The sequence below is a fragment of the Haliaeetus leucocephalus genome, unplaced genomic scaffold, assembly GCF_000737465.1.
Source record: "Haliaeetus leucocephalus isolate CR32 unplaced genomic scaffold, Haliaeetus_leucocephalus-4.0 Scaffold229, whole genome shotgun sequence".
Classification (NCBI taxonomy): Eukaryota; Metazoa; Chordata; class Aves; order Accipitriformes; family Accipitridae; genus Haliaeetus; species Haliaeetus leucocephalus.
The window spans coordinates 1702053-1725076 of record NW_010972665.1 but is presented as its reverse complement, the minus strand read 5'-3'; the positions used below and the strand labels follow the sequence as shown (position 1 = coordinate 1725076).

General features: G+C 45.8%; 1 protein-coding gene across 1 annotated transcript in view; it reads left to right on the top strand.

Annotated features, from left to right (window-relative positions):
• Positions 1-22554, top strand: part of SYNPO2L (synaptopodin 2-like) — a 32925-nt gene extending 10371 nt beyond the window's left edge. Inside the window, exons 2-4 of the mRNA XM_010567754.1 lie at positions 4155-4306; positions 5936-6588; positions 20222-22554. Coding sequence (XP_010566056.1) covers positions 4155-4306; positions 5936-6588; positions 20222-22554 — 3138 coding nt within the window. The remainder of the gene's footprint in view (positions 1-4154; positions 4307-5935; positions 6589-20221) is intronic.
• Positions 22555-23024: the final 470 nt, after the last annotated feature.

Sequence of the window (23024 nt, the reverse complement as noted above, 5' to 3'; positions counted from 1 at the left end):
CCTTGGGGACGCAAGGGGGAAGATGGCATGAACATATTACAGCTTACTCCTAAAATGCACTGCAAACCACTTCTGACTACCCACAGCGTATTTTGTTTCTTATGAAGAAGTGGTGCTCGCCAGCAGGGAGGGTGGTTGCAAAGTTTCAAGACAGGTTCCCTGGGCTGTACTCGGGCAAGAAGTGAAGCCACTGAGTTACTATCAGGATTACTCTATTCTTAGCATCCCAGTGTGTGATCACCCCCACATACCACCGTCTATATATAGTCCCTACTGAAGGACAGATGCTGCCAAGTTGCATCTGACCCCCCTCTTCTCTTGCATTCTGTTCCTGAAAGCTAGGCTGAATTCCCCTGAGACATGTACAATAATCAGCATGTCCTTTTGTCTCCCCAGGGCTGTACAAGGAAACTTGTATTGTACTGTTAAAGCCTGATCTCAGCCCTGGCCTTCCCTAGCACTGGCCTTCCATTCAACACCTTTTCTTCTTCCTTTCCTCCTCATTTGTTGCCTTCATTATTTTGCCCTCCACCTCTCATTGATTATATTGAGTCAGACAGGAGGGAAAGGACAGAAGCAGCTGAGGGGAAAAAGGGAAAAGGGTGAAGGAAAGTTAGGTGCTGTGGACACCCAAACTTCTCTGACAAGAGCTCTTCTGTCACAACAGAAGTCCTGCTGAGAGAGCAGTGAGATGGACAATCTTCTGAGTAATTGTGTTTCATTACTTTATAGTTCCAGTTTTCCACACTGATTTGTATTTCCAGTAGCACAAATCAGTAAGGCCCTCAAAATCGTGACTCCCTAAACACAGCTAAAACCTAAACAAGGACATTCCTCCCATGTGAGCCAAGGTGTGCCAAAGTGAACTGTGTCCACTGGGGTATGGAGTGGAAAGTGTTACAAGAGCCTCAGAGTATTTGTGGTGTTCCCCTTGCAAAAGGAGAGGTCAGTCCTTGCAGTATGTGCTAGAAGGTCGGACAGTGCAATCCCCCAGGGCCAGGTCTGGGGCTAGCCCTGACTACGTGTCAGAGTCCCTCAGTGCTGCCTCTCGCTTGCACAAGAAAACTCTCCAGGGATCTGCTACAGGAAGCAGAGAGGATTTCTCTTTGAAATGGTGCTTTCCCATTCTTTCCCATCTCTTCAGAACAGCTGCTGGGTGACACCTTCCAACTGCCTTCTGACCTTCTGCTGCCTAAGTAGAAGCTCCCTGATAGTGACTCTTCATGTGGCTCACTAGGTGCCCAGGATAGGGCATCTTTTGGACATGGGGAGCAAGTGGCTGAGCCTGAGGGCAGCCTGACCTTCAGGGTGGGCAGCAAGCCTGGCTTTTGGACTATGCAGCTACCCTGGCCTGGGGCCTCAAAGGCTCAGTGCTGCCCTCTCTGTGAGCGAGACGTCCAGGCTTGGGTTGTCATTAAAGGTTTCCACAGCACCGTGCTTGCAGTCATATAAAAAACTGGCAGGCTTGTGCTGGTCTCTCTCCAGCCTCTGGAACACTGCACCCTTCTGTCATTGCTGTGGATTAAGTCCTGTCCTTTCTGTATGATATGCTTTCTTCCTTCTTTCCCTGCACAATCCTCTTCTGCCTTTAAACCCTTTGCTTTCCTCCCTGGTAAATGCAGTGGGGTAGAGGTTTGTCATTAAAATGAAGCTGCGAATAGTTTGTTTCCCTCTGCCCCGGGAAGCAGATTCATTAACTTCCAGGGAGGGGTTTATAAACCTGTGGGAGACTGATAATCAGGAACATTTATGTGCTATATGAAGTCCCCTCCTGGATTACAGAGCTAGTTTGTAGGGTCCTGCAACAGCACTGAAGTAACTACAGTTGCTTTAGTGCATGGGCCTTCTGCCACCCTGGTAAAATCTCAGCATAGACCAAACGAGAGCCAACATCTTTACTAGGCACAAAAGAAATACATTACCTGTTCACTTTGCTCAGCCCGTGTGGGGCAGCTTGCATCCCACCAGCCTACTCTGATCTAAAGGTGCCTGAAGCAGCAGCAGGCAATGTTTTGAACAGAGCCTTACCCTCCCTGCCTGGGAATCCAGAATACTTGCCTGCAAAGTCCTGCAGTGCTCTGGAACCAGAAGATTGCAGGAAGCTTCCTGGCTCGTCACCAGCTCACATCCAATTGCTTTCAGTGAGCATGGAGGAGTATGATGGGATGTGAGGAATGCTCTGAGCACCTGCTGACAGCCTTTAACCCACAGTCCCCTCGCTCCATCATGAGAGAGATACTCAGCAAGTGTGTGCCCATCCAGTTCTGAGCACCAAGCACTTGGCCATGAAGCAGCAATTGGCCTTTTGAGAAATACCAGAATGAGACCCTCCTTCTAACCTCTCTTCAGCTTCCTAACTCTCTGCATTACCTGCTGTGTTGGTAGGCAGCACTGGAAAAAAAAAATCTGTCTGCGCTCTCTTCTTAATAGCTGCACCTTGAGGGATTACCAGGAAGCACCAGAAAAGTGGTTCTTTAGCAGTAGTTCATTAGAGATCCACACATTCTCATTACAGGCTTATATTAACAAGGAGGGAGATAAAGCACTAAAATAACAGAGGCTGATGGATGTGGCAGCTGGGATGAGCCAGTCTCTATTTTAAGAATGCAGGCAAAATTTGGGGTCAAGCTGGCGAGGCTATAGAGTGATAAGTGCCAGTGAACACACAAACAACTTGGAGGATAGCCCTCTTCTTTCCATCTTCTGCTGACAGGCTGACCTGGGAGGAGTGGTGCTCTTGCCTGCCCAATGCAAGCCAGCAGCGGTGAGCCCTGGGTGTGCACACACCCCATGGGTGCAGAGGGCCTGGGCCCTGAGACCAACCAGCCATGCCATAGGACCTCCTCAAGGCTCCTGCTCTCTCCTTTCCTGCTCCCCTCCTGCCTCTGTAAGAACAATGACAGGGCAGCAATCCTCTCACAACCACTTCTTTTTCTGGGGCTGCCATAGGAGTGCTGACAAAGTAACTTGTGCAATTTAATATCTGAGTCTCATTGCTCAAGCACAATGGCTGTAAGATATGGAAAAAGGTGCCCTGGTGTGTATTATCTCTCTGCAGGTATCTATCTGCCACAGTTTGTTCACTGCACCCTCTTTTAAACAGCCTCTGCACTGATTTGTCTCTCACTTAACTGCAAGATCTGAAGAAATAGCCTAGAAGCATCAACAAATCCAGCGGGGCCTGATTTGCCCTGACCCAGTGTTTTTGCTAGGCTATTTTTTTTACATGCAAAATAAGAGCATTATGGGTACCAACCTGTACTACAAGACTATCCCATTGCTTTCCTATATTGGAGATATCCATGGTTTTGGGCTGACTGGGCATTTGTTTTGCTTGCCTTAACAGAAAGGCTAGGCTGTGGGTTTCAGTAAGAAGTTTTAACTAACTGGTGGATGATAGAACAAAAGGGAGAACAAGCACCTGGTGTAACATGGCCATGAGAGGCCAGATCTAGGAACTGTAGACCCAAACTCCATTTTCAGACATAGTAATGCATATGCTGCACAGCTCCTGTTAAGGCTAAAGATTTACTTCACGTTTACACTTACGTAACAGGATACCATATGGCCTGATGCAGATGTCCAGCAATACATTGGCCAAAGCCATTAGAGTAGGAATGCTTGACAGCAAGAAGTGCCTCAGAGCCCTCATTTTTATTCCCAGTATCTGCTTCCCAGAAGGTGGTGCCTACAGGAGTTCTGCATGAGTGTCAAGGAATCATACCAAGGAAGCACAGTTGGGGTGTACAGATGGACACACAGCCATGTACAAGGATAGTCTGGAAAGAGTTTCTGTTCCCTTTCCAAAACAAAGACTCCCTAAACAACTTAGGAGATAGGGAATGAGAGGAGAAAGGCACGTGGATGTTCTTGAGTTTTTCACCTGCACTGAAGGACTCAAATTGAGTTGGTAATCAGGTCAGGGCTATGCTCAGCAGGGTGACTCTTGGAGTTAACAGGAATACAGAGACCGAAAGACACAGCCAGGGCTCAGCCAAGAGGACTGATCTTCCACCCTAGCAGCACAGTAGTCTTAGGCCTTATTTTATTCTGTCAGGCAGACAGCAATAGAAGCGCCAGCATGATACAAGCAACTGAACTAAATAGCTGCTCTTCTTCCCATCATCCCTATCCTCTCTATTCTCCTTTTCCAGATCCGAAAGCGAAGCAAAGCGTGTCGCGGAGGCCTGTGGGAAAATGATGTGCTAGTATCTATCAATGGGAAGTCGTGTGCTGGCCTCTCCCATGCTACTGCCATGCAGATCATCGATTCGTCCAATGGCATGCTGAACATCCTCGTGAAAAGGTAACCTGCTCCCAAGTGCCCGTGGTGTGACAGTACGGGCGGCTTCACCCAGTGCAGCAGCTATCCACACCTAGCAGAAAGGCGGCAGGCAGGAAGTCTTTGGTTTCTCCATACTGCAAGGTGTACTAGGAGGACTTTCCCATGGTTAATACGTGGGCGGCCAAAAGTTTTGCACTGTCTCTGTGCTGCTCTCCTGAGTGCCTAGCCCTGGGGCTGAACTGAACGCAGACCTCCCTGCCCTTGCCCCTCAGGAAGGAGGGAAATGTTGGCAGCATGAGGGCTGTCCTGCAAACAGGCCATTGTAGTCCGACAGGGTGTGAATTGACTTCCACAAAGATAAGAGGTGTGTAGTTGAGGTCCTTTGTACAGGAAGAAGTATCTTTGGCAGTCTCTAAGCCAGCAGAATTCTGGAGACCAGGCTTAAATTTAAGCACAAAAATGGTCCCAAGTAACATCCCTAGTTCTACCTGTGCTAAGCTAACCCATTGCCTCGGTGCGTACAGGAAGAGGCCCAAGCTGTAAATGAATCATATAAAGACGAAGGCAGCAAAGCTGTGTGAGGTCTCAGCTAAGTCCACACTACTGCCAAAACAGAAGTCTCCCTCTGGAAATAAGATTCTGGTGAAGGGAGCTGCAGATGTTATTTTTTACAGCCCTGAAAAGCACTCTGAGCAGTAGGACAGCCATGCTGGTTGCTGGCCTATGTAAAGTGGGGGCAGAGGTGGGCAGCACTCAGAGGAGGAAAGCCTGAGCATGTAGCATCTTCTCCTTGGTTTCAGGAAAAGCGCCGGTGCCTTCTGATGTGCTCACCCTATACCCTAGCTGTGATTAAGTGCGATGAGTGAGTGACTCCCTGTACAAGGTGTCCAGAATAGCTCCTCGTCCCTTGCCAGGGCCTTATCTCACCCTATCTGCAGCCAACAGGTGCCTGGGCAAATTCCAATGGGCCAAAATCAGCACACTATGAATTAGCAAAATGACAAAGGCAGGCTTCTCACAGCCCTCTGGGAGCCAAGATCAGATGGTTTGGAAATAACATAACCTGTTGGCTTCATCTTGGGTTAGTGGAGAACTATATCAAATATTGCTTTCTGATCACATCTCTATTCCCATTTTATATTTGTGTTCCCAGAGAAAACACCAATCAGCCCCATTAGGCCAAACAAATAGCACCGAATTCTTTGTTTGGAGGCCACTTTGCACTAAAGAAGTTTGGGGGTACTGGCATCAGCAGAGTTGTCATAGCTCCACAGTGGAGTCCCAGCAGGAGTGCAGTGTGGTGGCTGAGGCACCAACCGTCCACCCCAGCAAGCAGCAGGCTGTTCTGGGGAATGTTTGCTATGCAGGCATTCACCTCCCCAGGAGAAATCGATGGGGAGATGAATAAGCTGGCTCAGTAGATTTTTCTGCTCTCACGGTATTCTGATTTTCGAGTGTTTAACACCTGTTTTTCAAAGAGTCAGAAGCAGAATGATAGCACGTAGCTGATGTCTGAGCTTCAGGTTTCTGTACCACCTGAAAGACACCTGAAACTGGCTCGATCATTACCCTGCTCTTACATGTGGGGGATTCCTTCCAGTTCAGCTGCACCAACCAGACTTCACTCACCGCTTTTTCTTCTCCCCACAGGATAGTTGGTGGAGAACAGACCGGCCCACGGCTCCAGCGCTCCCCTTCTCCAGGGCAGCGTGTGCTCTCCCCGCCATCCCCACTCAGCCCCCCAGCAGAGATACTCAGCCCTGAGCCGGCTGGACCCCCGACCACTGTGCAGCCACGGAGGTCACAGAGGCACCTGGAGAGCCTCACCTCCCCGCCGGATAGTGAGGCCTACTATGGTGAGACAGACAGCGATGCTGACAATGTGGCCCAGGAGAAGCACCGCCGGGCTCGTAAGAAGAGCCAACGGTCCCCACCCGACAGCACCAACAGCAAGGCAGATGCGCCTCAGGGCGAGGTGTCCCTGTCTGAACAGAGTGGCTATGAGAGCATGCCGGAGGCTGCTGCGCAGGGGGGGGCCGAAGTGGCCAGCTCCAGCAGGGTAGCCAGGAGGGAGATTGCCTGCCCACCTGGCAGCCGCACAGACACTCCATTCTCGGAGAGCGAGGGACAGTTGCAGCCACCGTTGACAGAGGGACCGGAGTTTTCTCCAGAGGCGATGCTCCTGCCCCATGCTACCAAGGCTATCCGAGCAGAACGCCATCTCATCCCCATGGTGGGGCCAGTGGAGCATCCGGTCGATGATGATCTAACCACCACATACGTGGAGAAAGCCAAGCAGGCCAGTAAGTCCTCTACACCCTGCCACTCACCCTATGCTGCATCTCCTTCCAAAAGCCTAATTCCTGCAAATGTCAAGTGAGTTAGCTCCTCCAGCTTGGGAAGAAGCAGAGTCAAGTCAGACCCGCAGGGACTGGGACTTCCTGTTGTAGCTTTGGCTCTGCGGTCTATTTTAGCCAAGATGTCCCAAGGAAGAGATGAGGAAAAGGGTCTGGTGTATGGCAGTCACTCGTAGAAGCTGCTGCCATACAACAAGCTGTGCTCTAGCACCTATATGTGCTGGCAACAGGGTGGAGGTCATTGGTTTCTTCACCACTCTGGGCGGAAGAAGACTCAGAGGAAATGATGGTGTCAGGAAAGAAGTTGGGTATTAAATTTCCCCAGCCTGGCCTTTCACAGATCTCACAGAAGCTCGGTTTGCTCCTTAGCTATCTGGGTGACCAAGCATAGGGTGCTTATTCCGAGGGGCTCCCAAGGAGTCCTCTGTTCAGCTGAGCTCTACATGGGCATAGAGGCACGTCATATTACATATGATTAAGGACCCAGTAGAGATAATTTACAGTAAGCATATCCGTAAAAGAGTGTTGTCAGCAGCTCATTTAGTTCTCTCACCTTGTCAAGCTTAGGGAGGGACTTGTCTACATTGGCTTTCATACGATGTTTTCACTGCAAGTACTTAATCCAGCAAGGCTGTCCATGTCTGGCAGCAGCTGGTGAGCTCTGGTAGAATGTATTGTTCTTTATGTATCGGCATTGGAGGGCTGCCAGGAAGACAGGCAGGAGCTGGTAAAACAGCTGTAGGAACAGTTCCTTGTAGTGGGATCCCTACTAGTCGATACCTTCCCAGGTGGAATAATGTACTGAAAATTTTTACTGGTGACGGACATGAAGTGATCTTAAGTGTGAATATCTTTCCTGGTTTCTGCTACAAATGGAGTATTTCATAACCAAACAGGAAGGCAAAACAAGAAGTTACCTGATTTAACAGCTGTGATCTATCAATAACATTAAAAAAAACTTGTTTTTATATGAGTACCTCAGTGTGCAGTATGATTGACTAATTTACACTTCTCTGAGCCTAGAAATAAAGCAGGTTTTTTAAAGTTAATTAGCTGGGGAACAGAATGTGAAATGAAGACATGGAAAAGTTACTAGACTGAATCAGAAATAAAGCACACAGACTCTAACTTCTAATTCTCTGCTCCAAATGCTAGATGTGTTTCCCCAGGCCAGATAATATTGCAAGGCAATCTTTCCTTTTTTCCTTCGGCTAAACATTCCTCTAGCTATTCTGCCTAAGAGATCCTACAGAGGTAACTTTCAAACCGAGTCTGCTCCCCTCAGGCAGAATGTTGTCTTACTGCTGTGCCCTGTAGTGAGAGGACTGACTAGGTTGGGTCCCTTATGTCTGGCCCTGCTAGGCAGTACAACTGACCTGGTGCCTTGTATAATGTCTATTCTTTAGCACTCACTTTCCTTAGGACAGCAAAGAAACTAGCAATTTCAGCCTCCCTGAGGACGAAGCTATTTTTTCCCTTTGAATAATGTACAAGCATGAGGTGAATGTTGAGAAAAGCATGTTCAGCTGCTCACTGCCACCTGATAGTCCTAGCAGTGGATTAGCAATTGCTTTACATCAAGACTTATTTCCATGGACAGCGTCAGCACAGAAGACTCCCAGGAAAGCCATATATTTAATGCAGAGCATTTGTGATGGCAAAAAAATAGCCCGTGGCAGAAGGTGATGCAATTCTATTGCCAGCTAGAGGTAGGGTTCCCAGAAGCATTGCAGACTGAGATAATATTTTATTCTCCTATTACCCCTCCACCGCTTAACCCCTTCTAGTTTACTGTGCCATGGATGGCAATTCACATGAACAGCTTGGCCTTTTCTTGGGTTACGAATCTTCACAGGAACTGTGAAGGCAAAACTCTATGTCCTGATCAAGCTGAAGCACAGCAGCCATTAAAATAAAAGTCACAATCGGCAGCCAGTAACTCTGTGAACGAAGGAAGAGTGATAGAAGGTGCTAAGGAGCACCTATACCTGGAATAAACACAGGAGGATGTGGGACTGCTGAGCTGCACTGGCTCCCTGGGGAGGCTGCTTGCAGAGACGCTATCAGCATGGGAGGCACAAGATATAGCATCTCTTGCCAGAAAGATGTAGCCTTCGCAAGGATGTTTGAGCTTGCATCTTACAGCTGCTTCAGGCTCCCACAGAGCCAGCATAGTTTAATGGTCTGTTTCTCTGCCTTCCTTAGAAATACCGACTGTAGCGTAGCCTACTCTGGGACACAGAGACTCCTGGGTTTTGCTAAACTGGACCTAAAAATCAAGCTCATAGTTTAGAAGCTAGGAAAGTTTTTAAAATCTGGGTTAACTATGGTAGGTGACTTGGACAATCAGTCATGAGAGCCTGGGGGGTGAATGCAATAGCCATTTAAGGACCATTCTGACTACCTAATCAGATATTTTCCTTTTGGAGTGCTACCTATCTAAATATATTCCTAGTGCACCTGCTTAGCGCAACCTCCTTGCTTTGCTATGGCCTTCTCCATCATGGTTCCCACCACTGCACCACAAGAATGTGAAAAACTCCTTTTTGGTTTCTTGCGACTATTACCTAGATGGTTCCTCACCTTTTCTTTCTAGAATGTATGCCTTCCTCATGCCTGCTGTGATGTTTTCTCCAATTTGGGTTTTATTTCTCTTGTCCTTGTATTCATTCTTTCTAATTTTTCACTGTCATTTTTAAGCTACAGAGAGTTTCTCCCTCTCCCACCTGTCCCTGCAACTCAGGCAAACAGAATTGCATGTATAGTATTTCTAGATGAGTATCTAGAAAAAACAAATTTCTAGATGAATAACTGAAATCCCTGTACAACAACAGAGATACATAAAAATTCTTTTGCACATCGAGAGTAGCAACTGATATTCCTCAAACATCTATTACCCTGCAAGGATCTCAGTAAGACTGCTATTGCCTGTAAAGTCTTGGGTTTTCTCAAACTTAAGATTTGTAGCTCTGCTCTTTATTTCCTGTCTCTAGAGGTTTTGTAGACCTTGTCCTCACTGCATGCTTACCAGAGCTCTAATCTTTTCAGATCGTAGGCAAGTTGAGTCAACGTCCCTGCCTCCCCTCTTCTGTATGATTTTTCCTTCGTTTTTGTGGTAGTTAGCAGATATGATCTGTGTTAACTGTGTGCTGACCTCAAGATCATCAATCAATTTAGGAAATTTCCTAATTTTCATATTCCTCCACCATCTTTCCTAGTCTTTCTCTAGTATACGTACTTTTTTTGCATCAACTCCGCCAAGGCATGACAACTCAACCTGCTTTCTCTGCCTCTGCTAAGAGGATGCAAGTCACTTGCCAATTGCCAGAGGTGACACTGCGGTCTAACAGCTGCTTTGCATCGCAGTAACACAGGTGTAAGTGGCGTTCACTTATTTACACTAGGCAAGGATTTGACTCTAGGAGCAGACCTCAGTGTGGTGACAAGATGAGGATTCGGCAGTGGCTGGTGCGGAGCAAAATATACACAGGGAAGAGCTGGCAGTAGCTGATGATACCACCTCATGATGCCCTACATGTTGACAAGCTGCTGAGCTGTGCCTCTCCTTCCCCAGCAAAGACACAAATCCTTACAGCTCACTCCTTAGAGCGGCAACACCCCTTGCAGTGAGGTTTGGGCTTGTCTCTTTGCTAAGTTCCTGCCCTGTTTGCATATTGTTATTGGCTCTTTTTTCCAACCTCTGGAATAACCACATACATCATCCCAGCCTTCGCAGGACACATGAGTTGGACATGCCTAGTCAAAAACCACTCAGAGCATTGCTGATGCAGATTAGTGCGGCAGTGTGGGAAGCCATTCAAATGTGTCGAACTTGTGCTAAAAGTAATAGGACTTCAGTCTTCATTGCTAGCCAGTGGCTACTATGCACCCTGGTGCTTTGCTCAGTTTGTCACTAGAACAGCCAGCAAACAGGGACTCTTTTTTGTACGTCAAGTGAATTGCAGAAGAGCATTCATAACTGTGAATATCCAATACTTTGCCTCATCTGAAGAAAGAGAAGTACAAATTTGCTTCCTTCCCACTATTACAGCAACTTTCTGTCTTTAAAGAAGTGATTAATCTCTGGGGAAGCTGGAGATCTTTAGGGGCTTAGTTAGTCATCACTGTAAAGAGCCAAACCACATCCCTTCCTGAGAAGATTTCTGTGCTGCTTGGACAATTCAGAAGGAAGGAAAGGACAACAAGAGAGAAAATAGAAATTAAAAAAATATCTGAATTTCATGAAGTTAGCGGAAAACAGAAGCTGGTGGCAGGGAGATTCAGAGTATAAGTGTCACAAATAATTTCTAGGGCGTTTCTTTGATTCCCCCATAGCTCCTGCAGTGTTCTCCGCTGCTCACGACACACTCAGAGGCTTGGGATTTGTTTGAAGCCAGAGCTGCTTCTCCTCAGCCATCTGTGCTCTCTAACGTGCACCCTATTTTGAGAACATGGTTTAGTGGGCATGGTTCATGGTTGTACTCAATGAGCTTAAAGGCCTTTTCTAACATCAATGATTCTATGATTTTCACCCCCCATTCTAAGGTGTCTCCCAGGGACAATAGGCTTAAGGCTTTCTCACAACTGGAAATACCAATTGCTAGCAGAAGTCAGACAGTCAGGACAGCAGTCTACTCCTAACTTGCTATCACACTGTAGGAATTTGTGTCACTGCAAGCAGTGCTTCAAAATATCTCAATTTAAACTTATCCACCCGACTATTTTTAGTTCCTAGGACTCAAGAGCCTCTCCATGAATGGTAGGGGAAGGGAGGGGAAAATGGGTAGGTTACTACATTGCATATCAGAAAAGGCAATCCTTCTTTTTTAAAGCGGATGTACAGCAGCATCACTTGACGAGATAGGATCATTATAAAGGTGGCCTATTCATTTGAGGGGCACACAGATTGCCTCTTCTAAGAGTGACTGCACTCACATTTCTCTCCAGAGAGCGTGAGTTTACCAAGCCATCTCTCAGCCTGTTACAATCGGTACAGGCCACAGGAGCTGTGAACAAGAACACGTACCTGAATGGCAGTTTGAAGTTACTGCACCACATTTTCTACTTGGTGTTCAGCTTTGACAGTTGTGACTCTAATGATCATAGTTATGTAGTTGTTAAGGCTAGCTTACTGGTTTTTACCATTCTCTGCAGTCCAGAAGACCAAATCATTTAGGATAGTAGCCCATTGTTACCATCCTACGTGCTGTAAAGTAGATTACAAAAGTATTCTGCTCAGACCGGAAGAGTAAAACTAATTGCTTGAAGTATTGAGCATACAGGAAGTTCCTAGCAGTATGAAGCAATGCTGAATAACCCTTGGCCCTTGCTACTCCCTGAGCAGCCATCCACTAGGAAAACAAGGACAACAGGCGCCATGGTTGAATCAGAGATGGAGAGCCTGCTCTCACTACAGCACGCATTAAACTGGAAACTGCCTCCGCTTGGGAAATCAATTTACATACATTGGTGTATGCAGTTTAGCTGTATGCCTTTGCTTAAGAATATCCCACTTAATAACTAACATATTTTTATTATTTGCAGTTATTTATTAAAGAAGACCACAGTGAGATAAACACAGTGCGTCCTCAGCCCTTTTATTCTAGTTTTAGCCTTGAGTATGGTGTTGGAACTTATGCCTTTGGTTTATATTCTTCTTATCGGAAGAACAGAGGTGATATTTTTTCAGGCTGACATATTAACTCTTTGGGTAGACAGAGATTACAAGGTAGTGTTGTTTTTCTTGGCTAGTGTGGATGAATTTTTCCTTCTTTCTTGAACCATCTCAGAAATTTTCACAGATACTTGGCCATCTTCCTCAGGTATTCCTACTGGAGACTTCCAGCATTGTTCCTTCAGGCACCACTGGTCCAGCAGATGCTGTGAGTTGCATAGGAAGTAAAGCTGATATTGATAGAGTTCTGCTCTGCTTCACCTTTTTACCTCACTGCTATCCTGCTGCCCCAGAGCCTGAAGTAGACATGGATTTAGCCGAACATGTATTAGCCCAAGATAAATCTAGCTGCATATAATATTCTCTGGGAGGGGAGAGATCTTTAGTATTTGAATATCTTCGGAGGAAAAATGTATGTGATCCCTGAACTGAAAACATGTATACTCTCTTCTGTCCTATTATTTCCACTATATGAGATAGTATTTTGAGCATCTTTGTTAAACTAAACTAGTCAGATGTTACTTTTCTATGTTACTCTTGTCAGTGCATAGACTCTGACTCCGGGTCACAGTTCCTCAGACATGGTCAGAGGTCATTCATCATCCTGATGATAGAGTGTCAGCAGTTCTCTTCCGAGCTCACATTTCCATGGTTCTTGCAGAGCCCCAGCAAGTGATTTTTCACAATATGCTGCCATATTAACATAGCCTGTCCTTGCAGATACACTTCTGCAGTCACTTAGGATGTATAAGGCTGAAAGGGGAACAATGGGATTAAGCCAAAATTTTACCAGTGATTCAGTTATCATGATGAGTAGAGCAACAATCACACTGAAACAACTATATATAATCCCATAGACTATTTTAGCCAAGCTGATACTTTTTATGTTCCAGGATTTTGAGAGCTGAGTTGAAAGAAATCATAATACAAACAGACAATGGGAATCCCTCTACTCATTCAATGTTTTTTCCATCAGTTCTGAAAGGGATATGGGACATGCTAACAAGTTTGGGACAAGTCTGCTCAGAGACAACACTGAAATGACACAAAGTAATAGTGATGGGGAGGGAGAGGCATAAAAGGACTTTGACAAGGGGTAATTAAAAAACAGAGCTCAATAAAACTGAGAGAATTATAGCTAGGAAGGAGAAAACTGTCAACCTGACAAATAAACATTCCTTGAGAGTCACTTAAATCCGTTGTAGGAAGAGAGATCAGTTGTTTGTTGTAAAATATCTAAAGCTTCACTGTCATCACTGTATCTACCTTTTATGTTAACCAAGAATCTAGCCCTTTGTACAGAAGATATAGGGGCAGGAATGTGGGTGAGTAGATTCAGCATATCTGACTACACTGAAAGGACAATCCTGAATCATATTGTCTGTAGAGGTGACATGTAAGGAATTACTGAAAATTTTATCAGAATGGCCTTCGGTCCTTGATATTGCCTGGAATAATGGGAAGGGTCTCAGGCAAAGAGACCAAGAATAGCAGCTTTATAGACACAGGCTCTGGGAATAAGAAAATATAATAAATGTTTAGCTTCATTTAGGTGACTGAAGTAGTTCTTTTGAGCACACTTTGTGGAAAACAAAAAGACTAGTAAAACCAACACGGACTAAAAAAAAAATTCTAGAAAAAGAGATAGTCTTTGACCAGTTCAGTAAGGTAACACAGTATATGTTGGCTTCTGTAAGATATCCGATATGGTTCCACATGACTTTTCCAATGAGAGAAATATGGATAAGGCTACTGTAAGGTAATTGCACAATTGGCTAAAAATAGAACAGAAAACATTACTACTAATGGCTCATGATGTCAGATTAGCTAACTGGATAAGCTGGTAGTAGTGTTTCACTGGGCTTCTGAATCTAACAAACAGGACTACCTCTATATTTTCACCCATGGAGCTTTAAACACAAACATATGTCAATCAAATGTCCTCTCCACCTCAATGTTATATGACTGGCGATGAGACAGAACACAAAAATCTCAACACTCCTCTTTTCTGTCAGTGGCACTTGTCCTCTCTCTGCATCTAGACAGAACAGGCAGTATATGCTGTGCGGCACCCTGCAGCCCCGAAACTGCTCCTACTGAGAACTGTGACCTGGCTGGGACACCTTGCAGCTTTTCTCTGGTCTTTCTTTCCACAGAAACTCAGGTGTGTGGGTGACACAGGGGAGGGAGGTGGGTTACCTAGATTGAGGAGTTCAAAAGTGTTCCCGGGTACGACACTACTTTCTTCCTACCTGCTTTTTCGACTCCAAATTCTGCTACTGAAGCTTTTAATATATTTTTCTTTCTCTTGACTGTGTTGCACCTAAAAAGCAGTAACAGGAAATAGCAATAATGGCATTTTTAATGGATGACCCAAGGATTCAGCAGATAGCTGTGTATTAATCAATAGATATCATAAGTAAGACTCAGATGGTGAGCATATGCTTGTCTGTATTACGAGAGAGTGGATGCTACAAACACTGAAGGACAAAGAGAAGATGAATCAATGGTATGCTGCTGTCAGACATCAAGCAATTTTGTGAGCAGTAGACCTAAAAGACCACGGTGTCCTTTTAATTTATGTCTTGTACTTGATATCTCATTCTCTCATGTCTAGTAAAATGCAAATATGTCTGCTGGCTCTCACATTCAAAATGAAAACTCATACTCTCTCTTCTGTGTGCACTCTTCAGTTTTTGTGCCTAATTAAGACTGCACTCACGCTTTCTGCTACCTATGGTGGAGGGCTACCTTCTCTGTCCAGTCACATATTTGCATTTAAACTTGTGGAAGTGTTGCAGCTTTGAGACTTCAAGCCTTTAAAATTAGTAAATGCGCTCAAAAGCTATTAGCAAGAAAGAGCTAAGATTGAAGGACATGCAGCATAGGTGCATAAACCTTTCTTAGGAAACTGGGCTAAAACTGCAAAAGACAAATTCACTACTGTAATCAACAGGTGCTCTCTTGGCAAACAGAAAAACTCCACACCTCTCCTTTCGCAGTCTTGTTGCAAAACAGTATGTAGGGAATATCCGGGGACCGAGTGTGAGCTGTCAGCACAGGAAAGCTGGCTATGTGTACTACCTTTTGCACTGAGGACACATTTCCATCTAGCTCAGGAAGAGGGGCAAATTCTCACTCAAATGAGGGAGACTTTTTTGTGAGAGCAAGCTATGCGGCAAGATACCATGAGACTTGATAAATTTCCAACCACGCACAACAACGTGTCCGCATCATCTCTGCTTATCAGAGCTTTGTAATACCAGTGTGGATGTCGCAAAATAGCTAAGAATGCTCAAAAATGACTGGGCATGGGTTTTCCCATGGGCTGGCAATTTATTTTGCAGAGAAGATTGATTTCTGTTTTTCTAAAAACTAGAAGATTGCAGGGGCAATGTCTCACTGGGAGCTCTTAAAAAAAATCACTACCTTTTAAAGCAGAAATAAGGTTTGACAAGTACTTAACTCTGTATTTAACCTTAAGTGTTGCAGACTTGAGTAGGACAGAAGCATTTGCCTGCAGCATGCTAAAATGGAGATAAAGCCATATCTACGATATCTATTATGCACAGATTACGTAATTGAAGTGTGCGAATAGCCAAGAAACCTGTTTTCTGTCCGAAGAGCTATAGCACTTCTTTTAACTAAAAGAATATATAGTCCTCTGCTGCACTAGTTGCAATTCAAACATTCGTTGAAGCTTGAAAGGTGGAAGCTTTCAACAACGGAATATTTAGAAGGCAAATGTAATCTATCCAAATCTTATTTTGAAAGAATTCCATGTATGAACCGCATGAGATGTCTTTAGCCTCTAACGACTTACTGAGATATTTGCAATGTTAGCCATGGAAAAAATAACCTCCTCTAACATAAATAGCTGGAAGAACAAGATTCTAGTTGATCCCATGTGAAAAAATTGTGGAGAAGTAGTATTGTTATCCCAGAGGAAAAGGGTCTTTCTCTCTGAAATTAGCAGCATTCTTATTGTCTATGGTAATGGCTTTTCTAAAATTTGGTCTTTAGTATTAAAATTTACCATTTTTCGTTACCTAGTGAATATTAACAGTATCTGACATTGTGTAGGCCTGCTTGATCTGGAGTTTTCCCGAGAATGCATTAAAATGCTTTCTTTTAATAAGCCCTGATCTTGAAAATATTTACACTTTTTTTAGTTCTCTTTAGTGTAATTAGTAATGTTATTTATTTCACTTCAGTGAAATATAGTTAAATTAAGTTAATGCAAAAAAATCTTTATAGGCTTTGCTTAATAGAAAGTTTTTGGGTTTGTGGATTATTCCAACACAATTTAGTGGTGACAGGAACTAAGTGCTTTAAAAGGTAACAAAAAGCTTTCTGTAAAACTTATCTACTGCACCAATACAATGTAAAAGAGTTTTTAGCCCTTCCATTTACTCTTTTATCTATTCCATTTGAATGTTCTTAAACTATATTTTTTTCTGTACTGCAAAGCAGTATTTTCGTTTCCAATTGCCTACCATATATATCCAATTCTAGGAAGTTTTCCCAAAGAGACTGTATCCCTAGTTGTGTAAACAGTCATCAAAGAAGAACAGACTGAACTACTTTGCTCTTGCTGCAAGAGCCTCTATAGTAGTCATGACAGGTCTCTCTTACAGCAACATTGCCTGTGGAAGTTGTCTTCCTGGCGTGCAGCAATGGCTAGGGGATTTCAGCATGCATGGTCATACCTTCATTTTATTAAACTCACTAACGCCGGAGATGGTCTGCTTCGGTTCCTGAGCTACAGTGTTGCTAAGACTGGAAATGCTGGAAGGGAAAAAATCACAGCGCAGTGTCCCTTGGCCACGGCTAAGGGATTCTCTCACAGGACTTATTACTTCTGTACAGAAAGAAGCAGTAACACAAGACCTAACCAAAGCGTGAGGAGATGCTAAGCAGGCCACAACTTCAGAGATTTGTAGACTCCCAGCACACTCTGTTCCCTTGTCCCGTAGACCCAGTCCTCAATATCAGCAGCTCATCTTTCAACATCTCTTAGTCTCCAGTGCTGGAGCTCTGAATGGTGCTGCCAAAATACCACTCCTTGGCCTCAAAAATACTCTGTCACCGTCCCTGTGCACAGCCACGCTCTTTCGCGGAGTGGCTAACAGCCTCTGCCATTTTAATTCAAATTATCTCAAAAATAACCAGTTCACTGCAGGCATCCAGGATCCTAATCCTCCTGTGTTAAATGTTCCTTAGTCCTAGTACACAACAGAAATCTGTAGCATGGACTGGTGTTCCTCAGACAAGGAAGGAAATTGATATATACAGGCTCAGAAAGTCTCTCCTCTCTCTTTACTTCCTTATATTTATCCAGAGCTGGAAGTTGTCTGAAGGTTCCAGACAAGAAAGTTGCTTTCCTCCTGGGTGTGTTTCTCTGCCTGTGCATGTTGGAGATAAGCACTGTATTACTCTGAAGAGCTCTGTGGCACAGAAAAGCTGGACATTGAGGGACTGTGAACACTAACCTGAAGCTTGCACCGCAGAAGCAGTGAGAGTATGGCGTATATTTTCTTATTTTAAAATAAAGGAGGTTCTCCTTATAAGGAGTAGAGGGTGGGTGAAAGAAGGACTGCATTCAAGTACCAGGTGACAATGTCCGTCATACTGCTCAATGATGAAGCTAAGACGACAAAAATAGATAAAGTGACCTCATGGCTTTGGGCAGCAATGCCTACGAGACAAAAGAGAGGCTTTAAAAGGATTGTGGAGCTGATAGCAAAGAGCTTGGACACCTCAGAGTTTTGGTTCTGCTCCAGCAGGGAACTGCTCTGCTTCTCCTCTCATTGCCTCGCTCTGTTTATGGTGAATTAAACGGGCTTTGTGACATGCCCAGCTCTCCAGGTCTTGACTGTGCCTTCTCAAGCTGGGATCAGCCTTATACAGGTACAGATATGTCCTCTTTTCTTTTCTTTTCTCTTTTCTTTTCTTTTCTTTTCTTTTCTTTTCTTTTCTTTTCTTTTCTTTTCTTTTCTTTTCTTTTCTTCTTTTCTCTTCTCTTCTTTTCTTTTCCCTTTCTTCCCCTTTCCTTTCTTCTCCTTTTCCTTTCCTTGCCCTATTCTTTTGCCTATTCTGATTTCACTCTTGCTCTTTATCTTCAGAAATTCATCCCAGGACGATTTCTCTTTCTCTTTTTTCTCAAACTGTCGTGGCAGATTGCATCTAGAATAGCATGATCATTTTTTGTTTGGGGGATTGGTATAATTAATGTGCTTTAGCCTTTGGTGAGGAGAGAAGAGAGAGGCGAGTAGCAGGTTCCAGAGAGCCTTACTTGCCAGCTACTTCACAGCACAGCGAAGTTCAAAGCAATTTCTGAGGGAAGCTGTAGATAAATGCTAAAGCTAAGCCAGGAACAAGAGTTGGTGGAGGCATAGCCAAGACTGTCTACTGTTATATTTTCTCTAACAGTATTTGCTAGCCCAGACTCTACAGTTGTGCGCTTTCATGGTGCTCTGCTGTCAGAAGGAGCTATACAGACACTCACTTTGGATAGTGTAGCGCCTTAGCTGTTAGCTCCTGATGAGCGAAATCCTCCTGTGAATCACTCATAGTCCAGAGTTTACATATTCTGCACTTGACTAAGACTCTGTAGTGCTTGCTCTTCCTCCTTGTAAATTTCGAAGCAAAATATGAGGAGGGTAAGGTGCAGTAGTTTGTAGCAAGGATGCTTGTAGCAAGAAAGAAATCTCTCTTATTTCCTCCATTTTGAATAACTCAGAGATATGCATGCAATTGTGTAAGTGGACTGGACAGACCTTCAGTGGAATGGCTGCAAAACTCGAGTCGACTCTTTCTTTAGCTTAAGCTTCCTGGAAGCCTGTCTGCTCTGCATGGGCTGAAAGAAGGAAACTCTTTCTGCTGTGGCTGCACAGGTACGGTATGGAATGAGGATACCTGCCACAGTTGTGCAGAGTAGCCATGTCTTGGGAGACATCTGCAGCCCTCAGGAAAACTGATATTCTTCTTCTGTGATATCCCTGTCCCCCACTGCAGGTAACAGTAGCAGTTCCCCATTGAATAATGCTCTGTGATAACAGGATCAGACGTGAGATCCTGAAAGGTCTGAGTGGCTTCCATCCTCTCTTGAGCTAACACCATCTCCCAGCACTGCCTGTAGCTCTCCTCTCCTGCAGGGCATAATTTTGTACCTCTTTCTTGAGAATATCTGCTCTAGACAAGGTGCTACACTGCTTTTTTTGACAAATTATTAGCTGCAGGCAGTGGATGGATGTTTCACCTGTATTATCATGCCGGGAAAAAGACAATGGGAGTAAGAAAAAGAAAGAAATGAAAGAAATAAAAAATTATAGTCTAACATTTAGGTATAGGGCTCTACTGACTAGTGAGCTGGCAGAGCAGGTGGAAAATTATTACCCCACAGTTTCATGCCAGTGTCCCGACAGGTGTTGGCTTTTCCAAGCAAGCCTGTCTAAGAAGTAGATTCCTTCTGACCTGGCTGATCAATTGTGGAAGTCTGGGAGTCTTGCTTAGGAGCAAAGGCTATTCTTCCTTGCTGGGCACGGGGCACAGGCAAGGGTGAAAACGTGCCTGCTGCTGTTGCAGGGCTGCTGCAGAGAGCAGCAAACAGCCCTACACAGAATGCTGCTACAAGACACTGCTTATCTGGCACTCAAGGGCCCAGAGAAGAAGTAGCCCTGCATGGACTTCTATTGTATTTGCAGGGAAAGACAAAACTGCACATTGATTTCTATCAGCAATACCTAAAGACACTGTCAGCGAAGGTAAGAATGAAAAAGAAGGGCAGATGGTAACAGTGTGTTTCCTCGTATGGACACTGAATACCTATAGCCATATCACGGTCCATCTTTGCCCACCCAGCCTTTTGCTGTGCTCTGAGCCTGTGTTTTTTGTTGCTTGCAGAACTCCACCGCCACGAGAGCATCCAAGAGAAGAACGTGAAAGAAGCCAAAACCAAGTGCAGAACCATTGCATCCCTGCTGACAGATGCACCCAACCCCCACTCCAAGGGGGTGCTGATGTTCAAGAAGCGCAGGCAGAGAGCTAAGAAGTATACGTTGGTAAGCTTTGGGAGTGTTGACGAAGACCGCTCCTACGAGGAGGAAGACGGTGTTCTTCCAACTAGTGAGTCTGAATTTGATGAGGAAGGTTTCTCTGATGCCCGAAGCCTAACTAATCACTCAGACTGGGACACTTGCCTGGACATTGAAAAGTCGAAGTCTCACTCTGAAGAGAAAGAAACGAAGCAAAAAGGTTTGAGTGAAGCTTCAGGTAAAGGAGCACGATTATTTGAGCAGCAGAGGGAACGGGCTGGGAAGTACTCAGTCGCTAGAGTCCCGGTGCTGAAGAGCCCCCAGTTTACCCCGGTTGCCCAGCCACAGCAGGTCACAACGAAAGGAGGTATGCCTGTGCCACAGAAGGCAGAGCGAATGCCCCTCACCATCCACCTGGAAGGTGTGCAACTGCCCAGCAAGCAGGCAGCCACCCTCCCCACTCAGCTGCTAGGGCTCCCTAGCCCCACTTTTGTCTCACCTCCCCCAGTCACCCCCGACTCCTTCTCTGCAAGCTCAAAAAGCATGTTCAACAGGTCTGCACGGCCCTTTACTCCTGGCTCTTCTGGCCAATGCGCAGCAGCAACCTCTGTCATCTTCACGCCATCCGCACCCAAAAAACCTAGTGAAAGTCTGAGTGGGCAAAGCACGGTGGTTCCCCCTTTCTCACCTTCAGCTCCAGGAACACCTACCAATGCACAGGTGCCAACGCACCGCGGTCCAATCAGCTCCACCACATCTCTGTATATTCCTGCACGAGGAAGGCCAACACCACCACTGCAGTCAGAGCCAAGTGTAGGAGGTGCTCCAGAGACTAAGCCTTCTGCCAACACTGCCCGGACATCCACCACTTCTATATTTCTGTCAACTCCCTCAAAGCCAGAAGGGGAGGCCTTCGCAGCATCCCAGCCAGGAGTCCCTGGAACAGCCTCTTCGGCTTTGTATATTAGTCCAGCACCATCACAGCACATGATGATAAGTAGTTCCCCCATGCCAAAGCAGCGTTTTCCTCCTGTCTCACCAGCTATGCCACGAAATCCTGCTGAGCCCTTAACGTCCAGGGAGCAGAGGATTGCCACGCCAGCTCCCCGCACAGGTATCTTGCAGGAAGCTCGCCGGCGAGGCAACAAGAAACCCATGTTCAGTAAGATTGAGGAGAAGCAGAAAAATTCACCAAACCCTGAGCTCCTGTCTCTGGTGCAGAACCTGGATGAGAAGCCGAAAGGTGACCATCCTGGCGCAGGCTTCGAGTCTGGGCCTGAGGAGGACTTCCTCAGTCTGGGTGCTGAGGCCTGCAACTTCATGCAGTCCTCTGGCCGCAAATTCAAGACTCCGCCTCCAGTGGCTCCTAAGCCTCAGCAGCAAGACGTTGGACTGGTAAATGGGGCCCAGGACATGCCTCAGCTTAAAGGCAAGGGGGCAGAGCTCTTTGCTAAATGCCAGAGCCGCATGGACAAATTTGTGGTGGAGACAACAGCGAAGCCAGAATCCAAGCCTAGACCTCCCTCTCCTTCCCCTTCTCTCCCGTCATCCTGGAAATATTCACCCAACATCCGGGCTCCCCCTCCAATAGCTTACAACCCAATGCTGTCCCCTTTCTATCCCCTAGCAGCTAGTAAATCTCAGGCTAGCAAAGCAGAGAGCAAAGTGAAAAAGGCACCTGGCCAGAAATCAGGGATCAAGGTCATTGATTTAATGCGCCACCAGCCCTATCAATTAAAGTCAGCTATGTTCTGTTTTGAGGAAACCCCGGGCTCCAACATTCAAGAATCTCCTGGACAGCCAGCCCTGCAGACTAGGTCAGCCTTCACAGCAGAAAAGCAGATCGCCGTGAAAACACCCAAGGCCCAGGAGATTCGTCGCTTCTCCACTCCAGCTCCCATGCCAGCCTCAAGCAGCCTGGCACCCACTGTTCTTGCTCCTCGCTCGGCCACCGCATTGGATGAGCCAGTGTGGAGAAAAGAAATGGCCTCTTCTGCCCCCGCTACACCAGCGGCCTTCCAGGTGGAGCTTAGCCAGTCCCTTAAGCCATACCAGAGCTTCCCAGAGCCTGGTCAGGCAGGGCAGGGGCCTTATCCAAAGCCAGCCTCGGCCTCGCGGTTTCAGTCAGCCAGGCCCAAATTCTCAGCAGCGAGAACAGGGATGCAGGCCAATGTGTGGAGGCCGAGCTTTGGCCACCACTGAGGCAGGCACCCCTCCCATCCCATCTGAGGCCCCGCAAAGATAGTGCTCCTTTTGTCTTCCCTCTCAGCTCAGTAGATTGAGGTGAGTGACAAAAAAATGAAGAAAAGAGAAAAAAATTACTCCCCGTCTGCATCATCCTCTCCCCCAGCCTCCGCTTGGTCTCAGATGGGCAGCCTCATAGTAAGGCCTACTAGCTGTGGCTACAGCAGGAGGGAGAATGTGGATAGAGGGCCTAAGTATGGGACAGAGAGACTGGAACTTGCATGCAGCAGAAAAAGCCACTTCTGGAGATGATTAATGGCAAGTGTTCTGTTACAAAAGGATGTGAGACATGTCCTCATGAAGTGCTTTTCTTTTCCCAAGGGCTTTGGAGTCATCCCTGAATGGAGGGAGACTCGGGGGGGCAAGAGGTTTCCCGAAAGAAAAGGACAGAGGTGTGATTACAGTACAGACGCCCTAACCTCCCCGTT